This window comes from Aegilops tauschii, chromosome 2 (assembly GCF_002575655.3).
Source record: "Aegilops tauschii subsp. strangulata cultivar AL8/78 chromosome 2, Aet v6.0, whole genome shotgun sequence".
Taxonomy (NCBI): domain Eukaryota; kingdom Viridiplantae; phylum Streptophyta; class Magnoliopsida; order Poales; family Poaceae; genus Aegilops; species Aegilops tauschii.
Window position 1 is genome coordinate 143887164 of NC_053036.3, and position 21589 is coordinate 143908752.

At 48.8% G+C, this 21589-nt stretch overlaps 2 protein-coding genes across 2 annotated transcripts; both read left to right on the forward strand.

Moving 5' to 3' along the window:
- The first annotated feature begins 8904 nt into the window (after window positions 1–8904).
- LOC141040831 (uncharacterized) lies at window positions 8905–9435 on the forward strand. Its single transcript, XM_073506948.1, has one exon. It carries the CDS (start codon window positions 8905–8907, stop codon window positions 9433–9435), a length of 531 nt encoding a protein of 176 aa, XP_073363049.1.
- Window positions 9436–17822: 8387 nt separating this feature from the next.
- LOC109775720 (pentatricopeptide repeat-containing protein At1g25360) lies at window positions 17823–21351 on the forward strand. The gene is made up of 2 exons (XM_073508242.1): window positions 17823–20865; window positions 20952–21351. Exon 1 carries the CDS (start codon window positions 17919–17921, stop codon window positions 20487–20489), a length of 2571 nt encoding a protein of 856 aa, XP_073364343.1. The 5' UTR covers window positions 17823–17918; the 3' UTR covers window positions 20490–20865; window positions 20952–21351.
- Window positions 21352–21589: the final 238 nt, after the last annotated feature.

The following is a 21589-nucleotide window of genomic DNA, read 5'->3' on the forward strand; positions in this document are numbered from 1 at the left end:
TCAGCACTCAGCAGCATCGCCGTGGACTGCACCTCGTGTGACGGCCACGGGAGCTGCGTGACTCGCAACCACTCATGGCCGAGCCAGGATCACCGGCTGGCGTACCAGGACCTGCTCGTTCTTGGTGCTAGCCATCGCTGCACAGCCAGCTTCGTACACCGGTGAGCTGTCGGATGTCTCCCCGGATCCTGCATCGCTTGGGCTGTCGGGCGTCTTGCCTGCCATGGCGTCGCCCGCGCTGCCTTGCATCGCCGGTTTCTTCGTCGCTCGGGGAGCTGCGCATCTCGTCGATGCCGGGGCCGTGCGCCTCACCGGCTCCCTTGCCACAGGCGCTGCCGCTATGCCGCGTGACTTGCTGAAACCAAGGCCACGTATCTTGCGAGGCGTGCACACCGGCCGTGGTAATATCCGGCAATTCGGTGTGCTTCACGCCGGGGTCGCCGTGATGGTCCAAAAACATTTTTACCTGGCTCGGCGCTTGGTGTCATGCACCGGCTCGTTGTAGAGCTTTACCAATGTTTGCGGGCTACATGCACGTACAAGCCAGCAAGCTACAGGCATGCTTCTGATTACACTGGCTAGACGCATATATATACGCATATATAGGCGTGCTACTGATCTATTCCCGACGAGAAACACGACACACGCAAGGTAGAATAAGAAGTCCACGACGAAGATGTACAGGCCGAAGCACGGGACGCGGTCCACCCAGAGATCGTTCCCGGACGGGGCAGCGAGCTAGAGCATGGACAGGAGGCAGTGGAGCTCGTACTGGCAGCGCCGGAGCGCAATGCGGATAGCCAACGGTGGTCAAATGGGCATGGCGGTGGCTCCCATGTGAGCAAGCCGATGTGGCAGTCATTAATTCAGTCAGAGTCAACAATCCCAGCCTCCGAGTGCCACGTCACCAAATCCTCTCTTAGAAATGCCAAAAGGTTCAAAATGACCGGGATATGCAAGGTTGTTGTACAGATTTCAGGGATTTAGATGTAAGGGTTCAGTTTTGTCGAGCTCTACAACCATAGGGTTTATTTCAGACTTCACTCTATGAAACGACGTGATATCTGAATTTGTTCTTGTCAATCAATCAGTCGCAAAATAGAAAAGAAATTTCGTTCTTGTCCGGCCTATTTTTTCTTCCACCTCACGCGGTGGTGGTGCACTGTTGGCGCGTGGCTGTCAGCCAGGGAGTTTAACTGGCAGGGCCTGTCGGGAAGCTGCGGCGACGACGTGGCGCGCCGCGGAGAGGAATTTCACTCTGGGTTTGGTAGATAGTGAACCGAAAATATGGCCGCCGATCAACATATCTGGAGGTATAGTGGGATTTGCGGGTGTGGGAGAGAAAGATACGATGGGGATCGCATTTCGTCAGTGTCGAATCTGAACATATCGCGAACAGTAATGGGACGCTGGCCAACAGTGCCGTCTCCAGCAGAACAGCGAACGGAGGAAAAGGCGGGGACGGGCTACAAGCCTAGAACAACACACTGGTCGTGGCCGAGGATCATTGGATCTTACCGAGATTCGCGGCTGCTGGTGCTGGGAGCTTCCATTGCAACCACCGACCGTGGGGACGGACATGAGGTTGTCAGGCTGGCAGCATGACCAAAACCGTCCCGGAACAACCGTACGAGCAGCTCGGTTTCAGCATGCGCGTGAATTCGTCTGACTGAAACTCCCAGTGCCATAACTCATCACTGCTGACAAGAATTGGCTTCGTCTAATGATTTCGGTAGAGTACAGTCCAGTAGTACAATACTACTACTGTGTATCAAGACGTACTTGTGCAGCCATCGTCGATCGCGGTACCGTCCATGATTACTTATTTTTATATATATTCCCGCATGTACTACCTCATCTAGCAAGCAAAGGCTGACGGGACTTTCCGGTTTTATTCATTGAGCTTTTGGCACGAGCGCTTTCGTCCGCTTCAGCCTTCCTTCCCGTCCAGTTCCTTTCAGCATGCGCTGCGGCCATGTATGGTATACACGCCCTCTGAACTCTGAAGCAAAGCATAATGACCGCCTGGAAAGACCATCGCCCCTGTAGCTGTACCTACGCTAGCCGTTTAGAGACAGACGCCAGTGGCTCCGTTTGGTGAGTGCCGCGCGCGCTCGCAGCTCGCTTGCTGGAATTGGCTAGGAGTAGAGGAGCACGGGCGGATCGCGATCGTTTCGTTTGGTCTGCCGCCCGCTCGTGCTGATCGAAGCTTTCGCGGGCCACCGGCTAACCTGCCGATTTGTTGGCTTCTGCCGTGGGGAAGGGGGCTGTTTTGGTCCATGCTCCGTACCGTACATGCCAACACCGTGTTGTCGCTGACCGGACGGCGGCTAGCCGCCGGCTGGGCGACGTTCGCCTGAAGGCCCAACCCAAGCGGCAGAGCGAGCGAGCACGAGCTGGGTTGCGCCGACAGTCCAAGATTGTGCACCCGCGGCTCGGAGCACCGCAGGCGGAGGAGATTCTTGGAGCTCTGGCCTTGCATGCTTCGCGGTCCATGCTGTGCTCTGCAACTACAAACACTGGGTGCGTCTGATGGGAGCCTGCAAGCCTAGGATGCCCTGCCGACGTCTTCATATGCTTCTACATTCAATTCGGTCCAGTGACAATCATCATGGCCGCGGGTGCGTCGACTGGTTAGAATGTGCTGTAGATGTAGCCTCGTCGACATGCATTAGTGGGGACGCAATCACACGTCTTCATATAGCAGTCTAGGCAGCTTTGCTACAAGTGGTACGTGGATGCGAAGGGTATTTGTATCTATCATATTATATGTACTTGTACTACTAGCATGTACCGTGAACCTTTGTAGTAGCATATGTACAAGAAGTGTTCAAAAAAAAAAGCATATGTACAAGAAGGTCCTGCCCTGCTGTTCGTAATGGAGACATGAGCTCCGTTATTTCCGGAACCCCCGGAAAGGCGATCTCAGGGCGATCGGAGGGAGGAGACGGCGGCCAAACCCAGGCGCCGGAGTTCAGAAAGATCAGTGGAGAGAAGAGATCTCCGGTGGATACCACGGGCTCGGTTGCCTGCCTTGATCCGCTGGGACTACGGAAATCGTGGTTGAGAGCCAGAAAGGCAGTTTGCGATCTAGTGGAGAGGAAATCAAGGCCAGGAGCTAGGAAGAAAACAGAAAGAGATCAAGAAATCCCCAAGGTTCCGTGCCTGGAAAGATTGGGAAGCAAGATTAGGGAGATGAGGGAAGATCTGTGTCAACCATCTCTGGAACAGAATCTGTCTACAAGGCAGGAAACCACGGCAGTCAAAGAAAGGGGAGATCCACCGGATCGGGGACGAGAATATGATCAGCAGTTCCAGATTATGCAGATCAAACCAGAAGGAAAGAATCCGCCCCTGCCATCCCTAATGGACGACAGGATTGGGACGAAGAGCGCCACCCCCCTTTAAAATCAGACCCGGGACTTAGGCCTCCACCCCAGATCTCATCCCATCTACACTGCAACCCACGACCTCTCATGGCGAACCAAGACGGAGGCAAGGGCAAGGGTGCGGAGCGGGAGCTGGAGGAGATCGGCTCCTGCGACCGCGCAGGTGGTAGCAGCCGCCGGCTGCTAAGGGGAAGCTCTTCCAGGTCCAACGACCGGGCGGGCATGGACGGGCAGGCCTCCGACGTCGTGCTGCTCGACCTCTCGAGAGAGAGGGCGGCTATGCGCAACAGATGGCTGGCGGTAGGCCTGTTCTTCTCGATGCAGGCGTTCAGCGCCATGGGCCTCTTCAAGGAGCTGAAGGACAAGTGGGGCTTGCGAGGCAGGCTCCACTACACGCAGCTGAAGAACAACAGGTACCTCTTGGAGTTCGAGAAGGAGGGAGATCTCCGGTTCATCCTCGACAACGGGCCGTGGACTCACCGCGGTGATGCCTTCCTCATCGTCCCGGTGGGCGGGACCAGGGCGCCGGGCAATGTGAACATCGCCCATATGCCAATCTGGGCGCAGATATTTGATGTCCCCCCTCTTCCTTTCCAGAGAGGTTGGAGAGAAGCTTGGATCCCTGCTCGGCGAGGTACTTGAGGTAGATACAGATAGGCATGGCAGAATCCGCAATGAGTTCATTAGGGTGAGGGTTAAACACGATGTAGATGAACCTCTGTCTAGGAACATCAAAACCAGAGAGCTAGGTGAGATAGGCAGAGAGGAGAAAGAGCTGCATATCCTAGAAGTGAAGTACGAGAGAGCTCCTCGTTTTTGTGCGTACTGTGGTTGTATTGGACATGGCCAACGCGATTGTAAGCTGCCGGAGGACCTCCAAATGATGAGGTTCACGGCAGCAATGCGCGCCTCTCCATTCAAGAAGAGCAATAGTGTTAGTGGGGTCATCCTGCCTGAAGGGGGAGGAGCTTGGCGCTTCCTCAACTTCGGCCCAGAGATTGATGAAGAGGCCAGAAGAGCTCCAAGGAAGATAGCCATGGTCCGCTACAACAGCATCTCGGAGGAGGTGCTTGCGGACCCAATGGTAAAGGCAGCCATTGCCGCAGTCAGCGCCATCAAGGTCGGTGAGGTTACTCCCAAGGGGCATGCTGGCAAAGGGGGAAAGATGGCTATTGCAGTTCAGGAGGAACCGAGCCTCTCGAAGGACACAGATGCATCTGCGACTCACGCCATGGGTGGGAGCAAGGAGGCCTTGGAGGATAGGAATTCAGGGGAGCCTGAAGAGCTCAGTTACCCCCTGGCTTCGGCCCGACCCCGCGCTTTGTGCGGGTTGGTGACCCGCTGGGCGCTATCGCACAGATACCCACTCCCCCACCACTCCTACAGGTCCAGGGGGCTGCTGATGCACCTGTGCCGGCGACCCACAAGATACCAGCGGCGGTATATAGCAGTTGCGAAATCCCAGAAGGTACAGGGCAGAAGGATGGGCGCGCGGATGAGAGTGTGGAAGAGGTCACAGAGGGAAATGCAGCAAAAGAACCAGTGGCAAATGAAGGGTACAAGAGGAAGAAGGTAAGCAGGAAGGTCTCCAACTTGGGCTCGGCTACGATTGGGTCGATCCTTGGAAAGAGAGATGCTCGTGGTCAGGATGAGGCTGTGGTTGCAGGTGAGCTGGAAGAGAGCAACGATACAGACCAGAACAAAAAGAAGAAGAGTGCAGAGGAACTTGAAGGGAAGAGTAACAACGGGGAAGACGGCGGGAAGGAAGCTACCGAGCCCGGGACTCTCGGTCAACTGGTGGGTGCGATGGACGGCACCCGCCAGGAGCCATGACGATACTAAGCTGGAACTGTCGGGGGCTTGGGAAACCCCGGACGGTTCAGGAGTTGGTGTGCCTTGTGCGCACCTATCGTCCTTCCTTGGTCTTTATCTCTGAAACTAGGAAAAGTGAGATGTACGTCAATAAATTGCGTAGGAGACTAGGTCTCAAGCACTGTATCTCCCACGTTGGGGAGGGGAAAGGTGCAGGCATCGCTCTCTTCTATGATGAGCAAGTTGAAATAAAGAAGCTCGCTGTTGGCCCTCGCTACATCGATGTGTTGATCCGTCTCAATCCCCATGGCCGACAATGGCGGGGTACTTTCGTCTATGGAGAACCAAAAGCAAGTGAAAGGCATCACATGTGGGAACAACTAAGGAGAATTCGGCCTCTGTCTAATGAACCTTGGCTCATGATGGGAGATTTTAATGAAACTATGTGGCAGCATGAACACTTATCCAAAGCTAAAAGAAATGAAAGATATATGGCAAACTTCAGAGAGCTGCTCACTGAATGCAAATTGTTTGACCTTGGATTCAGGGGGCCCAATTGGACATATGATAACAAGAAAAGTGGCGAAGATAACATGAGAGCAAGGATTGACCGTGGGTTAGCGGATCAGGAGTGGAGCACCATCTTTCCGGAGGCGATGGTGGAACATGTCTGCTCGTCTCGTTCTGACCATTTACCACTGCTATTGAGGCTTGGGCCAAGGCAGGAGTGGAGGCCAATAAAGAAGGGTTTTAGATACGAATATATGTGGGAGAGAATGGAGTCCCTAACGGACGCAATAGTAAGCTCTTGGGGTGAAAGTATGACTGCTGATAACCTGGTTGACATGTCCAAAAAGCTAGTAGACCTACAATGCTCTCTAAACACATGGGCTAAGAACAACTTTGGCTCCATTATCAAACAAACGGCTGCGATCCGAAAACAGCTGGAAAGCCTCTGGAAATGGCCAGTGTCAACTTCGAGGGATAGAGAGATCAAAAGCGTGTCAGCTAAATTGGACGAGTTGCTCAACCGCGAGGAGATGATGTGGAGACAGCGTTCCAGAGCTCTGTGGCTGCGGGAAGGCGACAGAAATACTAAGTACTTTCAGCGCAAGGTCTCGTGGAGACGGAAGAAAAACACAATCAGCAAGCTCAAAGATGAGAACGGCAACTGGGTAGAAGACAGACCCAAGCTTCAGGAGATGACCACCCACTTTTTCAAGCAACTTTATACCAAGGAGGAAGGGGTGAACCCTAAGGTGATTGTAGACTGCTTGAATGAGAGAGTGACAGGCGGGATGAACGAGTCATTGCTCAAAGATTATTCAGAAAAGGAGGTCAGCGACGCGCTGTTCCAAATTGGGCCGCTGAAAGCCCCGGGGCCTGATGGATTCCAGGCCAGATTCTTCCAAAGAAATTGGAGCACGGTTAAACAGGATGTGGTGAATGCGGTCCTGAAATTTTTCAAGGATGGTATCATGCTAGAAGGAGTCAATGACACGGTCATAGTGCTAATCCCGAAGAATAACAACCCATAATTTCTAAGAGACTACAGGCCCATTAGCCTCTGCAACGTGATTTATAAAGTGATCTCCAAATGCATGGTTAACCGGCTTAGACCACTCTTGGATGACCTTATTTCGGAGACCCAGAGTGCTTTCATCCCTGGTCGACTGATCACGGATAATGCTACAATCGCATTTGAATGCTTTTATAAGATCCAACACAGCAAGCAAGCCAGGGAACACACATTGCACTTTCAAATTGGATCTAGCCAAAGCATATGATAGAGTTGATTCGGGTTTTATGGAAGAAGCCCTCCTGAAATTGGGCTTCGACAAAAATGGGTTGGATGGGTGATGAGTTGTGTCAAATCTGTGCGATATACAGTGAAGTATAACGGAGAACTGCTGGACCCCTTTACACCCTCGAGGGGTCTGAGGCAAGGTGATCCCTTGAGCCCCTATTTGTTCCTGTTTGTGGCGGAAGGGCTATCTTGTTTGCTGGATAAGGAGATAAGACAAGGGAAGATCACCCCCATTAAAATTGCGAGAGGAAGCCCAGGGATATCAAACCTACTGTTCGCCGATGATAGTTTACTCTTTTTCAAGGCGTGCAAGGAGGAAGCTGAGTGTATCATGCAGGTCCTCGAACGGTTCCAGGCTGGATCAGGCCAACTCCTTAGTAATAATAAATGTTCAGTGTTATTCAGTGAGATCTGTCCAGTTGAGACACAAAAGGATATCAAGGATGCTCTATAGATTTCAACCTCTACCTTCGAGAGCAAATATCTAGGACTACCAACTCCCGAGGGGCGAATGAAGGACTCGATGTTTCAACCGATTATGGAGAGGTTTGTCAAGAGATGTTCAGACTGGTCAGAGAGGTATATGTCTCATGCAGCTAAAGAAACACTCGTTAAATCGGTGTTGCAGGCCCTACCGACTTACTGTATGGGTGTGTTCAAAATGACACAAGGTTTCTATGACAAGTACGAGCGTTTTATCCGGGACTTTTGGTGGGGAGATGGAAATGGACGTAGGAAAGTACACTGGATGTCCTGGGAGCATATGACCAAGCCCAAGAGAGGAGGGGGCATTGGTTTCAGAGATATGAATTTTTTAAACCAGGCCTGCTTGCTAGACAAGCCTGGAGATTACTACAAAGACCAGACAGTCTGTGTGCTCGTGTCTTAAAATCTAAGTACTATCCTCATGGTAAGCTAACGGACACGGTGTTTGCCTCGGAGGCGTCACCGGTCTGGCGTGGGATTGAACATGGACTGGAACTCCTAAAGGCCGGCCTAGTATGGAGAATAGGAGACGTGAAGAGTGTAACCATCCAGAGAGATAACTGGATTCCCCGCCAGGAGGGACTCAAACCAGCCGTGTTCATACGATGATCCAGATTAAGATGGGTTAATCAGCTATTGTTACCCGACGGGAGCGGATGGAATACGGAGTTGATCCACCAACTATTTTACCGTTTTGATGTGGAGGCAATCTGTGAGATTAAGATCCCAACATCCGGTGGAGAGTACACCCTAGCGTGGCACTATGAAAATTCAGGCATTTTCTCAGTCAGGAGCGCGTATAAGCTGGCAGTAGCGCTTCAAAACCGAACGAGCACCCAAACCTCCAGCTCGACCAATGAGGCCAACGACCGACCCATATGGGATATCATCTGGAAAGCAAAGGTACCAGAGAAAGTGAAATTTTTTGGCTGGAGAGTTGCCACTAACACTCTGGCTACAAAGAAAAACAAAAGGAGACACACTCTCGAAGTTGACAGTACCTGCAACATTTGCGGCAACGCAGAGGAAGATGAGTTCCATGCTGTGATCTCCTGTACAAAAAGTTGTGCACTTAGACATGAGATGAGGGGACAGTGGGACCTACCTAATGAATCTCTCTTCAGATATACGGGAGAAGACTGGCTGCAACACTTACTGTACCCTTGCGACGCGGAAACAAGAACAAAAGTTCTGTTACTGCTTTGGCGCTGCTGGTTTCTCTGGGATGACTGCATTCACAGCTCGGGGAAGGAACTGGTCAGTCGCTCGGTGTTTTTCCTGAAACAGTATGAGGAGGAACTAAAGGGATGTTGCCCTAGCCTGGAACTAGGCCCAGGAAAAAATCAGAAGCAGAAACAAGCGGTGACGGCGGTGGATCGTAGGAGATCTAGGGCTGACCCGACAAGAGAGATGGACATGCATGGGGCGGCTCCCAAGGCATGCAGCGATAACAAGTGGCGCCACCCGTGCGAAGGGAAAGTTAAGTTAAATTCTGATGTGGCTTTCCACGCGGAAAGCGGCGAATCCCATGCTGGCGCGGTTGCACGAGACCATAGGGGACAAGTCATCTTCTCACTGTCTAAGAGATTAGTCAGATGTTCGACAGTGGAAGAGGCAGAAGCATCTGCCCTGATGGCCAGGCTGCGCTCACTGTCAGATCTATATAGGGGCCCCATAATCGTGGAAACAGACTGCATGGCAGTTGCAAATTGTTTGCAACCGGGTGTTGCCAATCTATCCGCCTGCTATCATGTTATTGTTGACACCAGGAGAGAACTGGAGAATTTCAGCGAGGCACAAATCATGCACATCAACTGGAATCAGAACATCCTAGCCCACCACCTGGCTGCCCGGGCAAGATGCAAGGCGGACATGCTGATGGTGGAGGGTTTACCTGAAGACCTGGATGCAGTGTTAGCTGCCGATGTTTTGGTTGGCTGAAGAGTAGTTTGTTACTCTTTTTTCCTCAAAAAAAAGTAATGGAGACTAAAATCAGGGCTAAGAGAGTGGAAGACCCGCGATATCAATTTGGTTTCTCAGGTTGCTTCGCAGTCGACAGTGTTGGACTAAGTGGTGGAATTGGGCTTTACTGGTCCAATGATGTGGATGTTAACTTTAAAAATTATAGCAAGAATCACATTGACGTTTCGGTGAGGGTCAAGGACCAAGCCGCAACGGAGTGGCGGTTTACTGGATTCTACGGTGAACCGCGGGTCGAAGATAGGCATCATAGTTGGCGCTTTCTTCGGACCTTACATGCCCTGCCGCATTCTTCATGGATGTGTCTGGGCGATTTCAACGAGACGCTTTTCGATGATGAACACTTCAGTAAGTCAGCTCGACCAGAATGGCAAATGAAGGCTTTTCGTGAAGTTGTTGAGGATATTTCCTTTCAAGATCTTGGTTGGTCTGGAATGGCATATACATGGGACAATAGGCAAAGTGGTGATGATAATGTGAAAGCAAGGCTCGATCGAGCCTTTGCGAATGAAGCCTTTCGTCAACATTATGAGGACATTCGGGTGCGTCATATAAGTGCTACCGAGTTAGATCACTGTTTCGTGGTGACAAAGATCCATGGTACGAGGCAGACGGATGGCGCACACTGAGCAAAGCAGTTCAGATATGAGAATGTATGGCAGACTCGTTCTGACTACGAGACTCTAGTCAGAGAAGCGTGGCGTAGACAAGCAAGGGCACCGGGCTACAAGGGATTGTGGAGTCACTGGGTGCATTACAGAAGGAACTAGAGCCATGGGGGGCTAAAGAGTTTGGATGTCTTGCGAGGAAAGTTCGGCAATTGCAAAAGAAGCTCGATAAACTACGCAAACAGTCCATAGGCCGGGGGCCTTCTGACAAAGAGAAAACTACTGTAATCCAGCTGCGCGAGGCGCCCCGTCAAGAGGAAATCTGGCTGCGGCAGTTCTCACGGGTTTTGTGGCTCCGTGCAGGAGACCGCAACACAGGTTACTTTCAGGCACAAGCTAAGCAGCGACAACGTATGAACAAGATAAGCGGCTTAAAGAGAGCCGACGGATCAGTTTGTGCAGATGCAGAAGAAGACAAGCAAGAAATTTAGACGTTCTATCAGGCATTTTGCACCTCCGAGGGCGTGTCCGATATGAGTGAGCTGCTTTCTCATGTACCGGTGAAAGTCACACTGGAGATAAACAAGATGCTGACGAAACCATTTGAGGCACAAGAAGTCAATGAGGTGTTGTTTCAAATGGCTCCATCTAAAGCACCAGGCGTGGATGGTTTCACAGCCGGTTTTTTCCAACGGCATTGGCACTTGTTAAAAGATGATGTAACTAATGCAATGTTGGGTTTTCTAAACAGGGGTGAGTTGCTGGGTGGGTCTCAATGACACCTCCATAACCTTGATTCCAAAGGTACGGTACCCCCAATCGATCTCTCAATATCGACCCATTGCATTATGTCCCGTGCTATATAAAATTGCAGCTAAGGTTATCACTAACCGCATGAGGGGATGCATGGATGAGATCATTAGCGAGGAACAAAGCGCGTTTGTTCCTGGGCGTTTGATAACTGACAATGTTTTGGTGGCCTTTGAAAGTGCCCATACACTCCGTAGGCGGAAGAAAGGCAAAAACCATGCATGTGCAGTTAAACTGGATATGATGAAAGCGTACGACAAAGTCGAGTGGCATTATCTGGAGGCTATCCTACTGCGCTTGGGATTCAGTCCTACCTGGATAAGTTTAATCATGAAATGTGTAACCTCTGTTCATTTCTATGTGAGAGTAAATGGTGAGTTGCAACCTTACTTCACGCCTTCCAGGGGGCTGCGGCAAGGTGACCCTGCTTCATTGTACCTTTTTCTGCTTTGTGTAGAAGGCTTCTCATCCATGCTCAAATTCTATGGCGGATATATCAACAGAGGCATTAGGGCGAGTGTGCGCTCGCCATGGGTGACTCACTTGCTTTTTGCTGATGATTGTCTGATCTTTCTAAATGCAAACTCACAATGCGCAGAAAGATTGAATGACATCTTAAGGATCTATGATGAAGCTTCGGGACAGCGGGTCAACAAAGACAAAAGTGCAATATTTTTCAGCCCCAACACGCCTAGCTCCATCCGACAGGATATCAAAGGAACGTTGGGTATCATGATCGAAGCGTTCAGTGACAGGTATCTTGGTCTTCCCCTTGCCGTTGGCCGGATTACGAGCGGCACTTTCAAGCACATTGGTGAGCGGTCGAGGAGTAAGATGCAAGGCTGGTCAGAGAGGCTTTTTGCGTGTGCAGGGAGAGAGGTCTTACTCAAAAACAGTTATTCAGGTGATTCCCACATACAACATGAGTTGTTTTCTTCTGACAAAAAGGTGTGCAAAAATCTCACCTCTAGTATGGCAAAGTATTGGTGGAGCAGTTCGATCAACAAGAGGTCTCTTCACTGGATCTCTTGGAAGGAATTGGCAAAACCAAAATGTCATGGAGGGATGGGTTTTCGCGACCTCCACATATTCAATCTGGCACTTCTCGGGAAACATGGTTGGCGCTTCATGACTAATCCTACCTCACTTTGTGCCAGAGTTTTGATGGGTAGATACTTTCCAGACACTGATTTCCTGCAGGCTATAGCACCAAAGGCCGCTTCGGCTACTTGGCGGGCAATCATCTCTGGAAGGGAAGCTTTATTAGCGGGGATTGTTCAGCGTGTTGGGGGTGGTACTTCAATTAATCTGTGGACAGATAAATGGATCCCCACAACACTAACCAGAGCCCCCTGCTCAGCCGTCGGGCACAAACATCACTCAAGTTAGCGAGTTTATTGACACAGAGAACTGGACTTGGAAACAAGAGCTAGTTCGTCACACTTTTATCGCACTAGACGCAGAGGCTATTCTCAATATTCCTCTTCGATGCGGCGGGGGCGAAGACACATTGGCATGGGCACATGAGAGATAAGGCATCTACACTGTTAAATCAACGTACCGAGCTCTAGTGATTCAGAAAGAGCATCAAGCTCGAGAAGAAGGGCAGGTCACCGAATCTTCAGTAAGTAAGCAGCTGTTGTGGAAGTCATTGTGGTCTCTTAAAGTGGTACCAAAAGTGCGAGTGTTCTAGTGGAGGGTACTTCGTGGTATACTTCTGAAAGCACAAGTGCTCCCTGGGTGATTTTGGTAATTAATGTCAACATATCTCTTGTTGGACTAATGTTTTCATCTAGTATGTTTCAGATAATTTCAACAATGGAGTGGCGTGGACTAGAGGATGTGGAACCCCTCCAAGATGATAAGGACAAAGGATTGGCTTAAGCTCAAAGCTCAGGACTCTACATTTTTTATTTTAGTGATCCAAGATCACATTGAGTCCATAGGAAAGCCAATACTATTAAAAGGGGATGAGGTGTTGCTTAATGGCTTGCTTGCTCAAAGTGCTTAGTGATATTCTCCAAAGCCCTCAACTACTTTCTCACATCCACATATGTCCCAAACCAAAAGTCAAACTCGGCCCCACCGAAATTTCCTATCCGGCGCCACCGAGCTTCCTTTGACATAGCCACTGCCAAAACCCTAATCAATTCGGTCTCACCGATGGGATCTCGGTCTCACCGAGATGGGCTTGCAAACTCTCTGTTGCCTATTGCAATAATTTCGGTCTCACCGAGATACGCAATCGGTCCCACCGAGTTTGCTTGGCCAACTCTCTGTTTTGCTTATTACCCAAATATGTCCCACCGAGTTTGTGTAATCGGTCAAACCGAGATGAGGCTTTACCCTAACCCTAGCACATCGGTCCTACCGAGTTGATCATGTCGGTCCCACCGAAAACCCTAATGTTCACATTTTGAACTAAATTGGTCTGACCGAGTTTACTAATTCGGTCCCATCGAGTATGGTGATTTGTGTGTAACAGTTAGATTTTGTGTGGAGGCTATATATACCCCTCCACCCACTCTTCATTCGTGAGGAGAGCCATCAGAACATGCCTACACTTCCAACACACATTTTCTGAGAGAGAACCACCTACACTTGTGTTGAGGTCAAGATATTCCATTCCAACCACATAAATCTTGATCTCTAGCCTTCCCCAAGTTGCTTTCCACTCAAACCCTCTTTCCACCAAATCCAATCCTAAGAGAGAGAGTTGAGTGTTGGGGAGACTATCATTTTAAGCACAAGAGCAAGGAGTTCATCATCAACACACCATCTATTACCTTTTGGAGAGTGGTGTCTCCTAGATTGGCTAGGTGTCACTTGGGAGCCTCCGTCAAGATTGTAGAGTTGAACCAAGGAGTTTGTACGGGCAAGGAGATCGCCTACTTCGTGAAGATCTACCCTAGTGAGGCAAGTCCTTCGTGGGTGATGGCCATGGTGGGATAGACAAGGCTGCTTCTTCGTGGACCCTTCGTGGGTGGAGCCCTCCGTGGACTCGCGCAACCGTTACCCTTCGTGGGTTGAAGTCTCCATCAACGTGGATGTACGATAGCACCACCTATCGGAACCACAGATAAAAATCTTCGTGTCTCCAATTGCGTTTGCACACTCCAATCCCATCCCTTTACATTCTTGCAACTTGCATGATTTACTTTCCGCTGCTCATATACTCTTGTCATGCTTGCTTGATATGCATTGTGAATGTTTAAACCTGTGCTAAAACTCCACTTCAACTTAAAGAAATTAAAAACTGCAACTTTTCTTTCTAAGAGTCTATTCACCCCCCTCTAGACACCTCTTCTCGATCCTTTCAACTTCCCGATGAATGCATGCTCAAATACCGGCATATTCGAGAAATCAGCCTATGTAAAATATGCAAGGCAAAGGATGAAGATTTGGAACATGCACTCATGCACTGTTCACACGCCCAAAGGTTTTGGGAGGAAGCACGCCGGCTCTTGGATATCAAACTTCCGCGGCTCCACCCTTCTACCTGGGCAACTGACATTTTATGTGATGCAAGGTTCTCGGCCAAAGAACGAGCATCTATCATTTCTATCATGTGGTCTATTTGGACCTCAAGAAACAAATGGACACACGAAGGTGACAAACTGGACCCGGCAAATTCAGTTAGACTCACCCGAGAGGCGTTGGCATTGCTGGATATTCCTTCACAGCATGTGATCACACTGCCAGGACATGGTTGGCGCCCCCTGGAGTCACCCCAGATCAAGATCAATATTGATGCGGCGACTATGCGTGAGGAAGGAAAAAGCGGAGCTGGAGGTATTGCGCGTTCATCTACAACCCTTTTGGGTGCTTGGTGTAAACCCCACCCTGGAGTGACTGACCCCCTTATCGCTGAAGCCCTAGCTGCAAGAGATGGAGTTATCTTCGCAAATCTCAGAGGGTTTACGCACGTGGTGCTGGAGACTGATAGTCTCGAGGTGGTCAACCTCTGGAACACTCGCTGCAACAGTCGTTCAGTTGTGGCTCCAATTCTTCAAGACATTGATGAGCTTTCTGCTAGTTTTACTTCTTTTGTATTTCAGCATGTTAGTAGATCAACCAATGTCTCAGCTCACCTTTGTGCAAAATGCGATTGTACGGTGACTGTGACTGAAAGTTGGCTTACTGAAACTCCCAGCTTCCTGATCAGTAGCCTTTTGGCTGACTGCCCAGCGAATGCGTTTATTTGAATAAAGCTCATAATTCCCTGCAAAAAAAGTAGCATATGTACAAGCATGGAGCAGGGACCTTTGAATTTTGTCAAAAAAAGGGAGAGGGACATTTGAGTGACACCATCAAAACAGCATGAGACGGCGATTATAGAAAGGAAATGAGGTGTTTTGGTACCTTGGAAAATAGAGACAATATTTTCATTATGAGTTTTATTAAGAGCACAATCCACGCTAAAAACAAATGATGTGAAAATTAGTTTTAGCATCAGCAAATCATGCCATGAACCATGATCGAAACCATGCAAGTTCTCTTGCAGAATTTGTTAAGATTTTGTTGATGTATTCGAACAACGGTTGCATGCAGGCTTGATGTAGGGTCGCTGTTGTTTGGTTCAAATGTCGGCGTAGCAATGGAGCAAGCGGCCGAGGCGAAGATATGTTACCGAGAATCCATATTGCCGCCCTTGTGTGGGCTCTTGTGAAGGCAAATGGCAAAGATACCGCTCCTCCTCTCCTCGGTGCACAACGAGAAGAGGAATCTATATTACTGGCAAGGAAATTAGGGATGCTCCCTCCATAAAAAAATAGGGATGCGAGTTAGGAATGCATATTATGTTCTAAAGATCTTGGTATATTCGTCATGCATAGAAATCTAAAAAAGATGTACAAGCATACTGCAATTCAGATGTCCTTTGAAACAAAGATAAATGAAATCTCATTTTTTTTCTTTGTTCTATTTCTTTGGACCAAATTGGTGAATAGCGGCCCCAATTAAAATTTCATATTCTTATATTTTTCTCTACTTTTCTATGAGCCAAAGAGGCCTAGTACCACAAGACCTCTGATGGGACGAGAATGTGTTGTTGCCACCCAAAAGAAGAGTTTGATTTGTCAAGTGAAACGTCTAGATTTGAAATGATTCTTGGTTCTAACACGACATCTTCTCTATGATTGTAGGATTCTCAAAGCGTAAGAACATGTAAAACATAAGATTGCAGTGGCATGTCATCTTGACTTCTATAGGATTTGAAGGGTGTTTATTGCTCATAATGTAGGATTTTTTGTTCAAAGAGGTTGGATTCCATTGAATTTTTCCTACTAAATATAGTACAATTGGATCCATAGGAATATCTTCTATGGTTGCAATCCTACAAATCAAACAACTTACATAGCGAAAATTCCTAAGGACTACAATCCTCAAAATATCATGAATTTTCTTCCCATAATTCATTAAGCAGCTCCTCAAATCTGAAGTCCAAATCCAACTTGTGTTGGACAAAAAAGGATAAATGACATGTTCGTTGAGTAAAAAGAAAAATAAATGAAATAACAGAAGTAATATGTCACAAATGACCCCCTGCTTGTTTTGTATAAATATCTAATAAACATGCAGTACCATTCGCAATCAGTAAACACAGGACTTATAGCATAGACTTTTTTTTGTAGGAAAAACTTCCAATATATTTATCAAATATCATTGGCAGTATAAAGAACACCAGAAATAACAAAAAATACATCCATCTCCGTAGATCACTTAACGACGACTACAAGCACAAGAGCGAGCCAAAAGTGTATATCCATCATCGCCCCTCGTTTTCAGGGGCAAACCTTGTCGTAGTAATAGTCGAGAAGTCATCGTGCTAAGCCCCCAAAGAACCAGCGCATCAGAACAACAACTGTCGTCGATGAAGAGCAACGCATATCAGAAGGATCTAATCCATGGACACATGAGCGCAGTCGAACGAAGACCGGATCCACGCGGGTCCACCGAAGACAAACACCAGCCAAATGTCGCGACGAGGCGAGACGTACAACTGAGACATGGGCTAGGTGATGAGAACCTTATTCCATTTTTATGGAGCCGCCATCACCTTGTTTTTCTGAGCATGATACAGACCATAAGCAGGTTCTAGAAACACCTAAAAACAATGCAGGAGCACTCCCATCGGCAATGACCAGGATCCACCGCGCTTCCATGGCTCTAAGGCTACAAGAGAGAGGCAGATCAGCAGCATCACCGGCAGGAGGCGGAAAGTCCTAGATGCCTGGGAGTCGCTCGTGGGGAGGAGAAAAGTGTTTCGTTGGACGTGACGCATTGCAGAGACCGAAACTCGTGAAACTAGAAGACTTGTTTTGTCCATTTATATCGATTTTTGTCCGATTTTCCATAAATTAATTGGGCAATTTTCTTCTTTTTAATTAATCGATACCTCTGTTTTGAAAAAAATAGTTCCCTTTATAAAACTTCGTGCTGACAACCTAAATTGATTTTCTCCACTACTATAGTACAACAAAATTTTAAACTTGGGACTGGCCATCCATCCTGACGCAGGGGCACTACGTAGTCGTTGATTTCTTCTATGGAGTGAATCCCTATCGTTTATCATAGCAAACTCGGATGATCCGGCGGCTCTAGTTATCGGGATTCGCTCCATCCAGATGCGCGCCAAAACAAGTTGGATGGAACTTTTCTGGAACCATCGGGATAGTGCACGTGCCTCCTACTAGTAGCCAAAGTACATTCATTTAAACCAGAACATGTCATCTTCGAATTGTCTTCATACTGGAACCTAACATATCTCTACAAAATGGGACAGGGAAAACCAAACTACAACGATATAGATGAAAACTTAACGCCAACTTAGTTTGCTGCCACTTTTTGTCAAGCCAGAGTAATTTTGCTTCCACTCACTTGCTTCGTCGTCGTATTTTTCAGTGCTCGTTTATTTGCTCAAATTTGGTCCACACAATTTCCTTTTTGGCATTCCCAAGTTTGTGTTTGCAAAAATGGGTACCTCTCTCATACCACAATGAACATTTTTTTTCGAGGGAAACCACAATGAACATTCTTCGGAGTTCAGAACGCCTTTTTTTTTTCGAGACAAAGAGTTCAGAACGCCTAAGCCCCAAACAGGACCCCGTGGGCCGTGGCACGTCGCCATTCGAACCATGGGCTGCTGCGCGCGCCCCAAAACCGCCTAAACAACGCCGACGAGCGATGCCGCCGCCGCCGCTGCACGCCGTCGCCTCCCTCCCCTACCAATGCTCCGTCCTCCTCCGCCAGCTTGCCGCGTGCCACTCCCCTGTCCCGGCCTCCCCCCGCTCCTTCCTCCGCGCCCTCCGCCGCCTCCACGCGCGCCTCATCACCGCCGAGCTCCTCCACAACCCGTCCCACCCGCACCTCACGCTCCGCCTCCTCCACCTCTACACCCTCTCCCCCGACCTCGCCACCCCGGCGATCCTCTTCCGCTCGGACCCCGGCCCCATCGCCGCCACGTCCCTCGTCTCCGCCTACGCCGTCGCCGGCCGACTCCCCGATGCCGCCTCCTTCTTCGACTCCGTCCCGCTCCCCCGCCGGGACACAGTGCTCCACAACGCCATGATATCCGCGTTCGCCCGCGCCTCCCTCGCCGCGCCCGCGGTCTCCGTGTTCCGCTCCCTACATGCCTCTGACTCCCTTCGCCCCGATGACTACTCCTTCACTGCGCTCCTCAGCGCCGTCGGCCACATGCACAACCTCGCGGCGTCGCACTGCACGCAGCTGCACGGAGCCGTCCTCAAACTGGGCGCCGGGGCTGTCTTGTCGGTGTCCAACGCGCTCATTGCGCTGTACATGAAATGTGATGCACCTGAGGTGTCCGGGAACGCACGGAAGGTGCTTGACGAAATGCCGGTTAAGGATGAGCTCTCGTGGACTACTATAGTCGTGGGCTATGTCAGGAAAGGCGATGTCCATGCTGCTAGATCAGCCTTTGAAGAGGTTGATGCAGAGTTCGATGTCGTGTGGAATGCGATGATTTCAGGGTATGTGCAATCGGGAATGTGTGCAGAGGCGTTTGAGCTGTTCAGGAGGATGGTGTCGAAAAGGATACCACCTGACGAATTCACATTTACTAGCGTCCTGAGTGCGTGTGCAAATGCCGGGTTCTTTCTGCATGGGAAGTCTGTCCATGGGCAGTTCATTCGGTTGCAGCCAAATTTTGTTCCTGAGGCAGCTTTACCTGTTAACAATGCACTGGTGACCTTATACTCGAAGTCCGGGAAGATTTCTGTTGCTGCAAGGATATTTGACAGTATGACTTTGAAGGATGTCGTTTCTTGGAACACCATTTTGTCAGGGTATATCGAGAGCGGTTGCTTGGACAATGCAGCTAGGGTATTTAAGGAGATGCCATATAAAAGTGAGTTATCGTGGATGGTGATGGTATCAGGATATGTCCATGGAGGTCTTGCAGAAGATGCTCTGAAGCTGTTTAACCAGATGAGGTCTGAGGATATCAAGCCATGTGATTACACCTATGCTGGTGCAGTAGCTGCATGTGGTGAACTTGGGGCGTTGAAGCATGGAATGCAGCTCCACGCACATATTGTGCGGTGTGGTTTCGAGGCAAGCAATTCTGCAGGAAATGCACTACTAACCATGTATGGTAAATGTGGTGCTGTGAAAGATGCTCGTCTTGTGTTCCTTGTGATGCCCAATGTTGACTCTGTCTCATGGAATGCCATGATTGCAGCCCTTGGGCAGCATGGACACGGTAGAGAGGCACTTGACCTCTTTGACCAGATGGTTGCTAAAGGCATATATCCTGATCGGATTTCATTCCTCACAATTTTAACAGCCTGCAATCATGCTGGCTTAGTAGACGAGGGCTTTCAATATTTTGAGTCCATGAAAAGGGACTTTGGAATTAGCCCTGGAGAAGATCACTATGCTCGGCTGATAGATTTGCATGGCCGGGCTGGAAGAGTTGGAGAAGCAATGGATTTGATCAAGACGATGCCTTTTGAGCCTACCCCTGCCATTTGGGAGGCGATTCTCTCTGGCTGTCGGATTAATGGAGATACGGAACTTGGTGCTTATGCGGCAGATCAGCTCTTTGAGATGATACCGCAGCATGATGGCACATACATACTACTGTCCAACACATATTCAGCTGCTGGACGCTGGGTTGATGCTGCACGAGTAAGGAAGCTAATGCGTGATCGTGGGGTGAAGAAGGAGCCCGGATGCAGCTGGATAGAAGTTGGAAACAAGGTTCACGTGTTTGTTGTTGGTGACACAAAACATCCGGAAGCACATGAAGTCTACAAGTTCCTTGAAATGATTGGTGCTAAGATGAGAAAGCTGGGATATGTTCCTGATACAAAGTTTGTCCTGCAAGATATGGCATCCCATCAAAAGGAATACGTATTATTTGCGCATAGCGAGAAACTGGCAGTTAGTTTTGGACTTCTAAAGTTGCCTCTTGGAGCCACAGTTACGGTTCTTAAAAACTTGAGAATATGCGGCGATTGTCATACTGCGATGATGTTCATGTCACTGGCAGTTGGACGGGAGATTGTCGTTAGGGATGTTAAGCGGTTTCATCATTTCAAGGACGGAGAATGTTCATGTGGTAATTATTGGTGAATGTACGTTTTGCTTGCTGTCATGGCAGTGGACCTTCCAACAGATGCCCCTTAAGTCAAGGATTCAAAAGCCAATTCATAAACTGTATAGGATCATGTCTGGTACCGGTTAGTGACAATAGCCAGTTATCTCACGGGGTCCCGGTGGACAATTTTTGAATGAGAGAAAGTCCACTTTACAACCCTGAACTCTTCGGTTCGTCTAAGATTCAAACCCCCGGCTCTTTTTTTGAATCCACATCCAAACTTGGCTGGTTTTCAGTCGGTTACTAGCAGTTGAAACAGTCAGTGAATTACCATTCATCAGACCCAAAAATTGCACCTCGATTTTCAGAGCAATATTGGACTGATCTTTTGTTTATGGTCCTAACCGACCGGTAATGCCTCCCTCCGGTCCGTGTTTCAGCTTTATTTTACCAGCTATGTTTGTTGTAAATAAACAAGTGACACCATTTGAAACCAGGGGCACGGACCAATTCAGATTTGCTGGCCGAAGAATTCCCCTTTTCGTGGGAGATCTGTTAACTATACAGTCTATGGTTGATCTGTGTCTCGTAAACAAGTGACAGATGGGTGTGCTAATTCTGCTACAGATATTGGGGTCAGAGTGCTGTCGATGTGATTTTCTTTGGTATCCCATGGCCTATTTGGACCAATCCAGTTTGTTAAGGCACGGTAGCTTTCTTGATCCTGTGATACAGGTTATTGTAAAATATGCCTTCGGTAATTTCTGTGTAAATAGCATGGTAATATACGCAGCGTAGAGCTGATAACTTACTTAGACGAAACATGGTAACTTTTGAGCCGGAGATTTTTTTTTTGAGAAACACCTCCGGTAACTCATGTATAAATAACTTGGTATATACGTACAATAGACCTGATAACTTATTTAGCCTAGACGTGATAACTTTCTTCTCCTGGATTTTTTTTATTAAAACATACATCCGATAATTTATGTGTAAACACCATGGTAATTGTGGGCCGAGATTACTTTTTTTGGTTCTAAACATACCCTCGATAACTCATGTGTAATTACATACAAACGACATGCTAACTTCCATCCGGAGATTATTTATTTTGTTGAAACATCCCCCGACAACT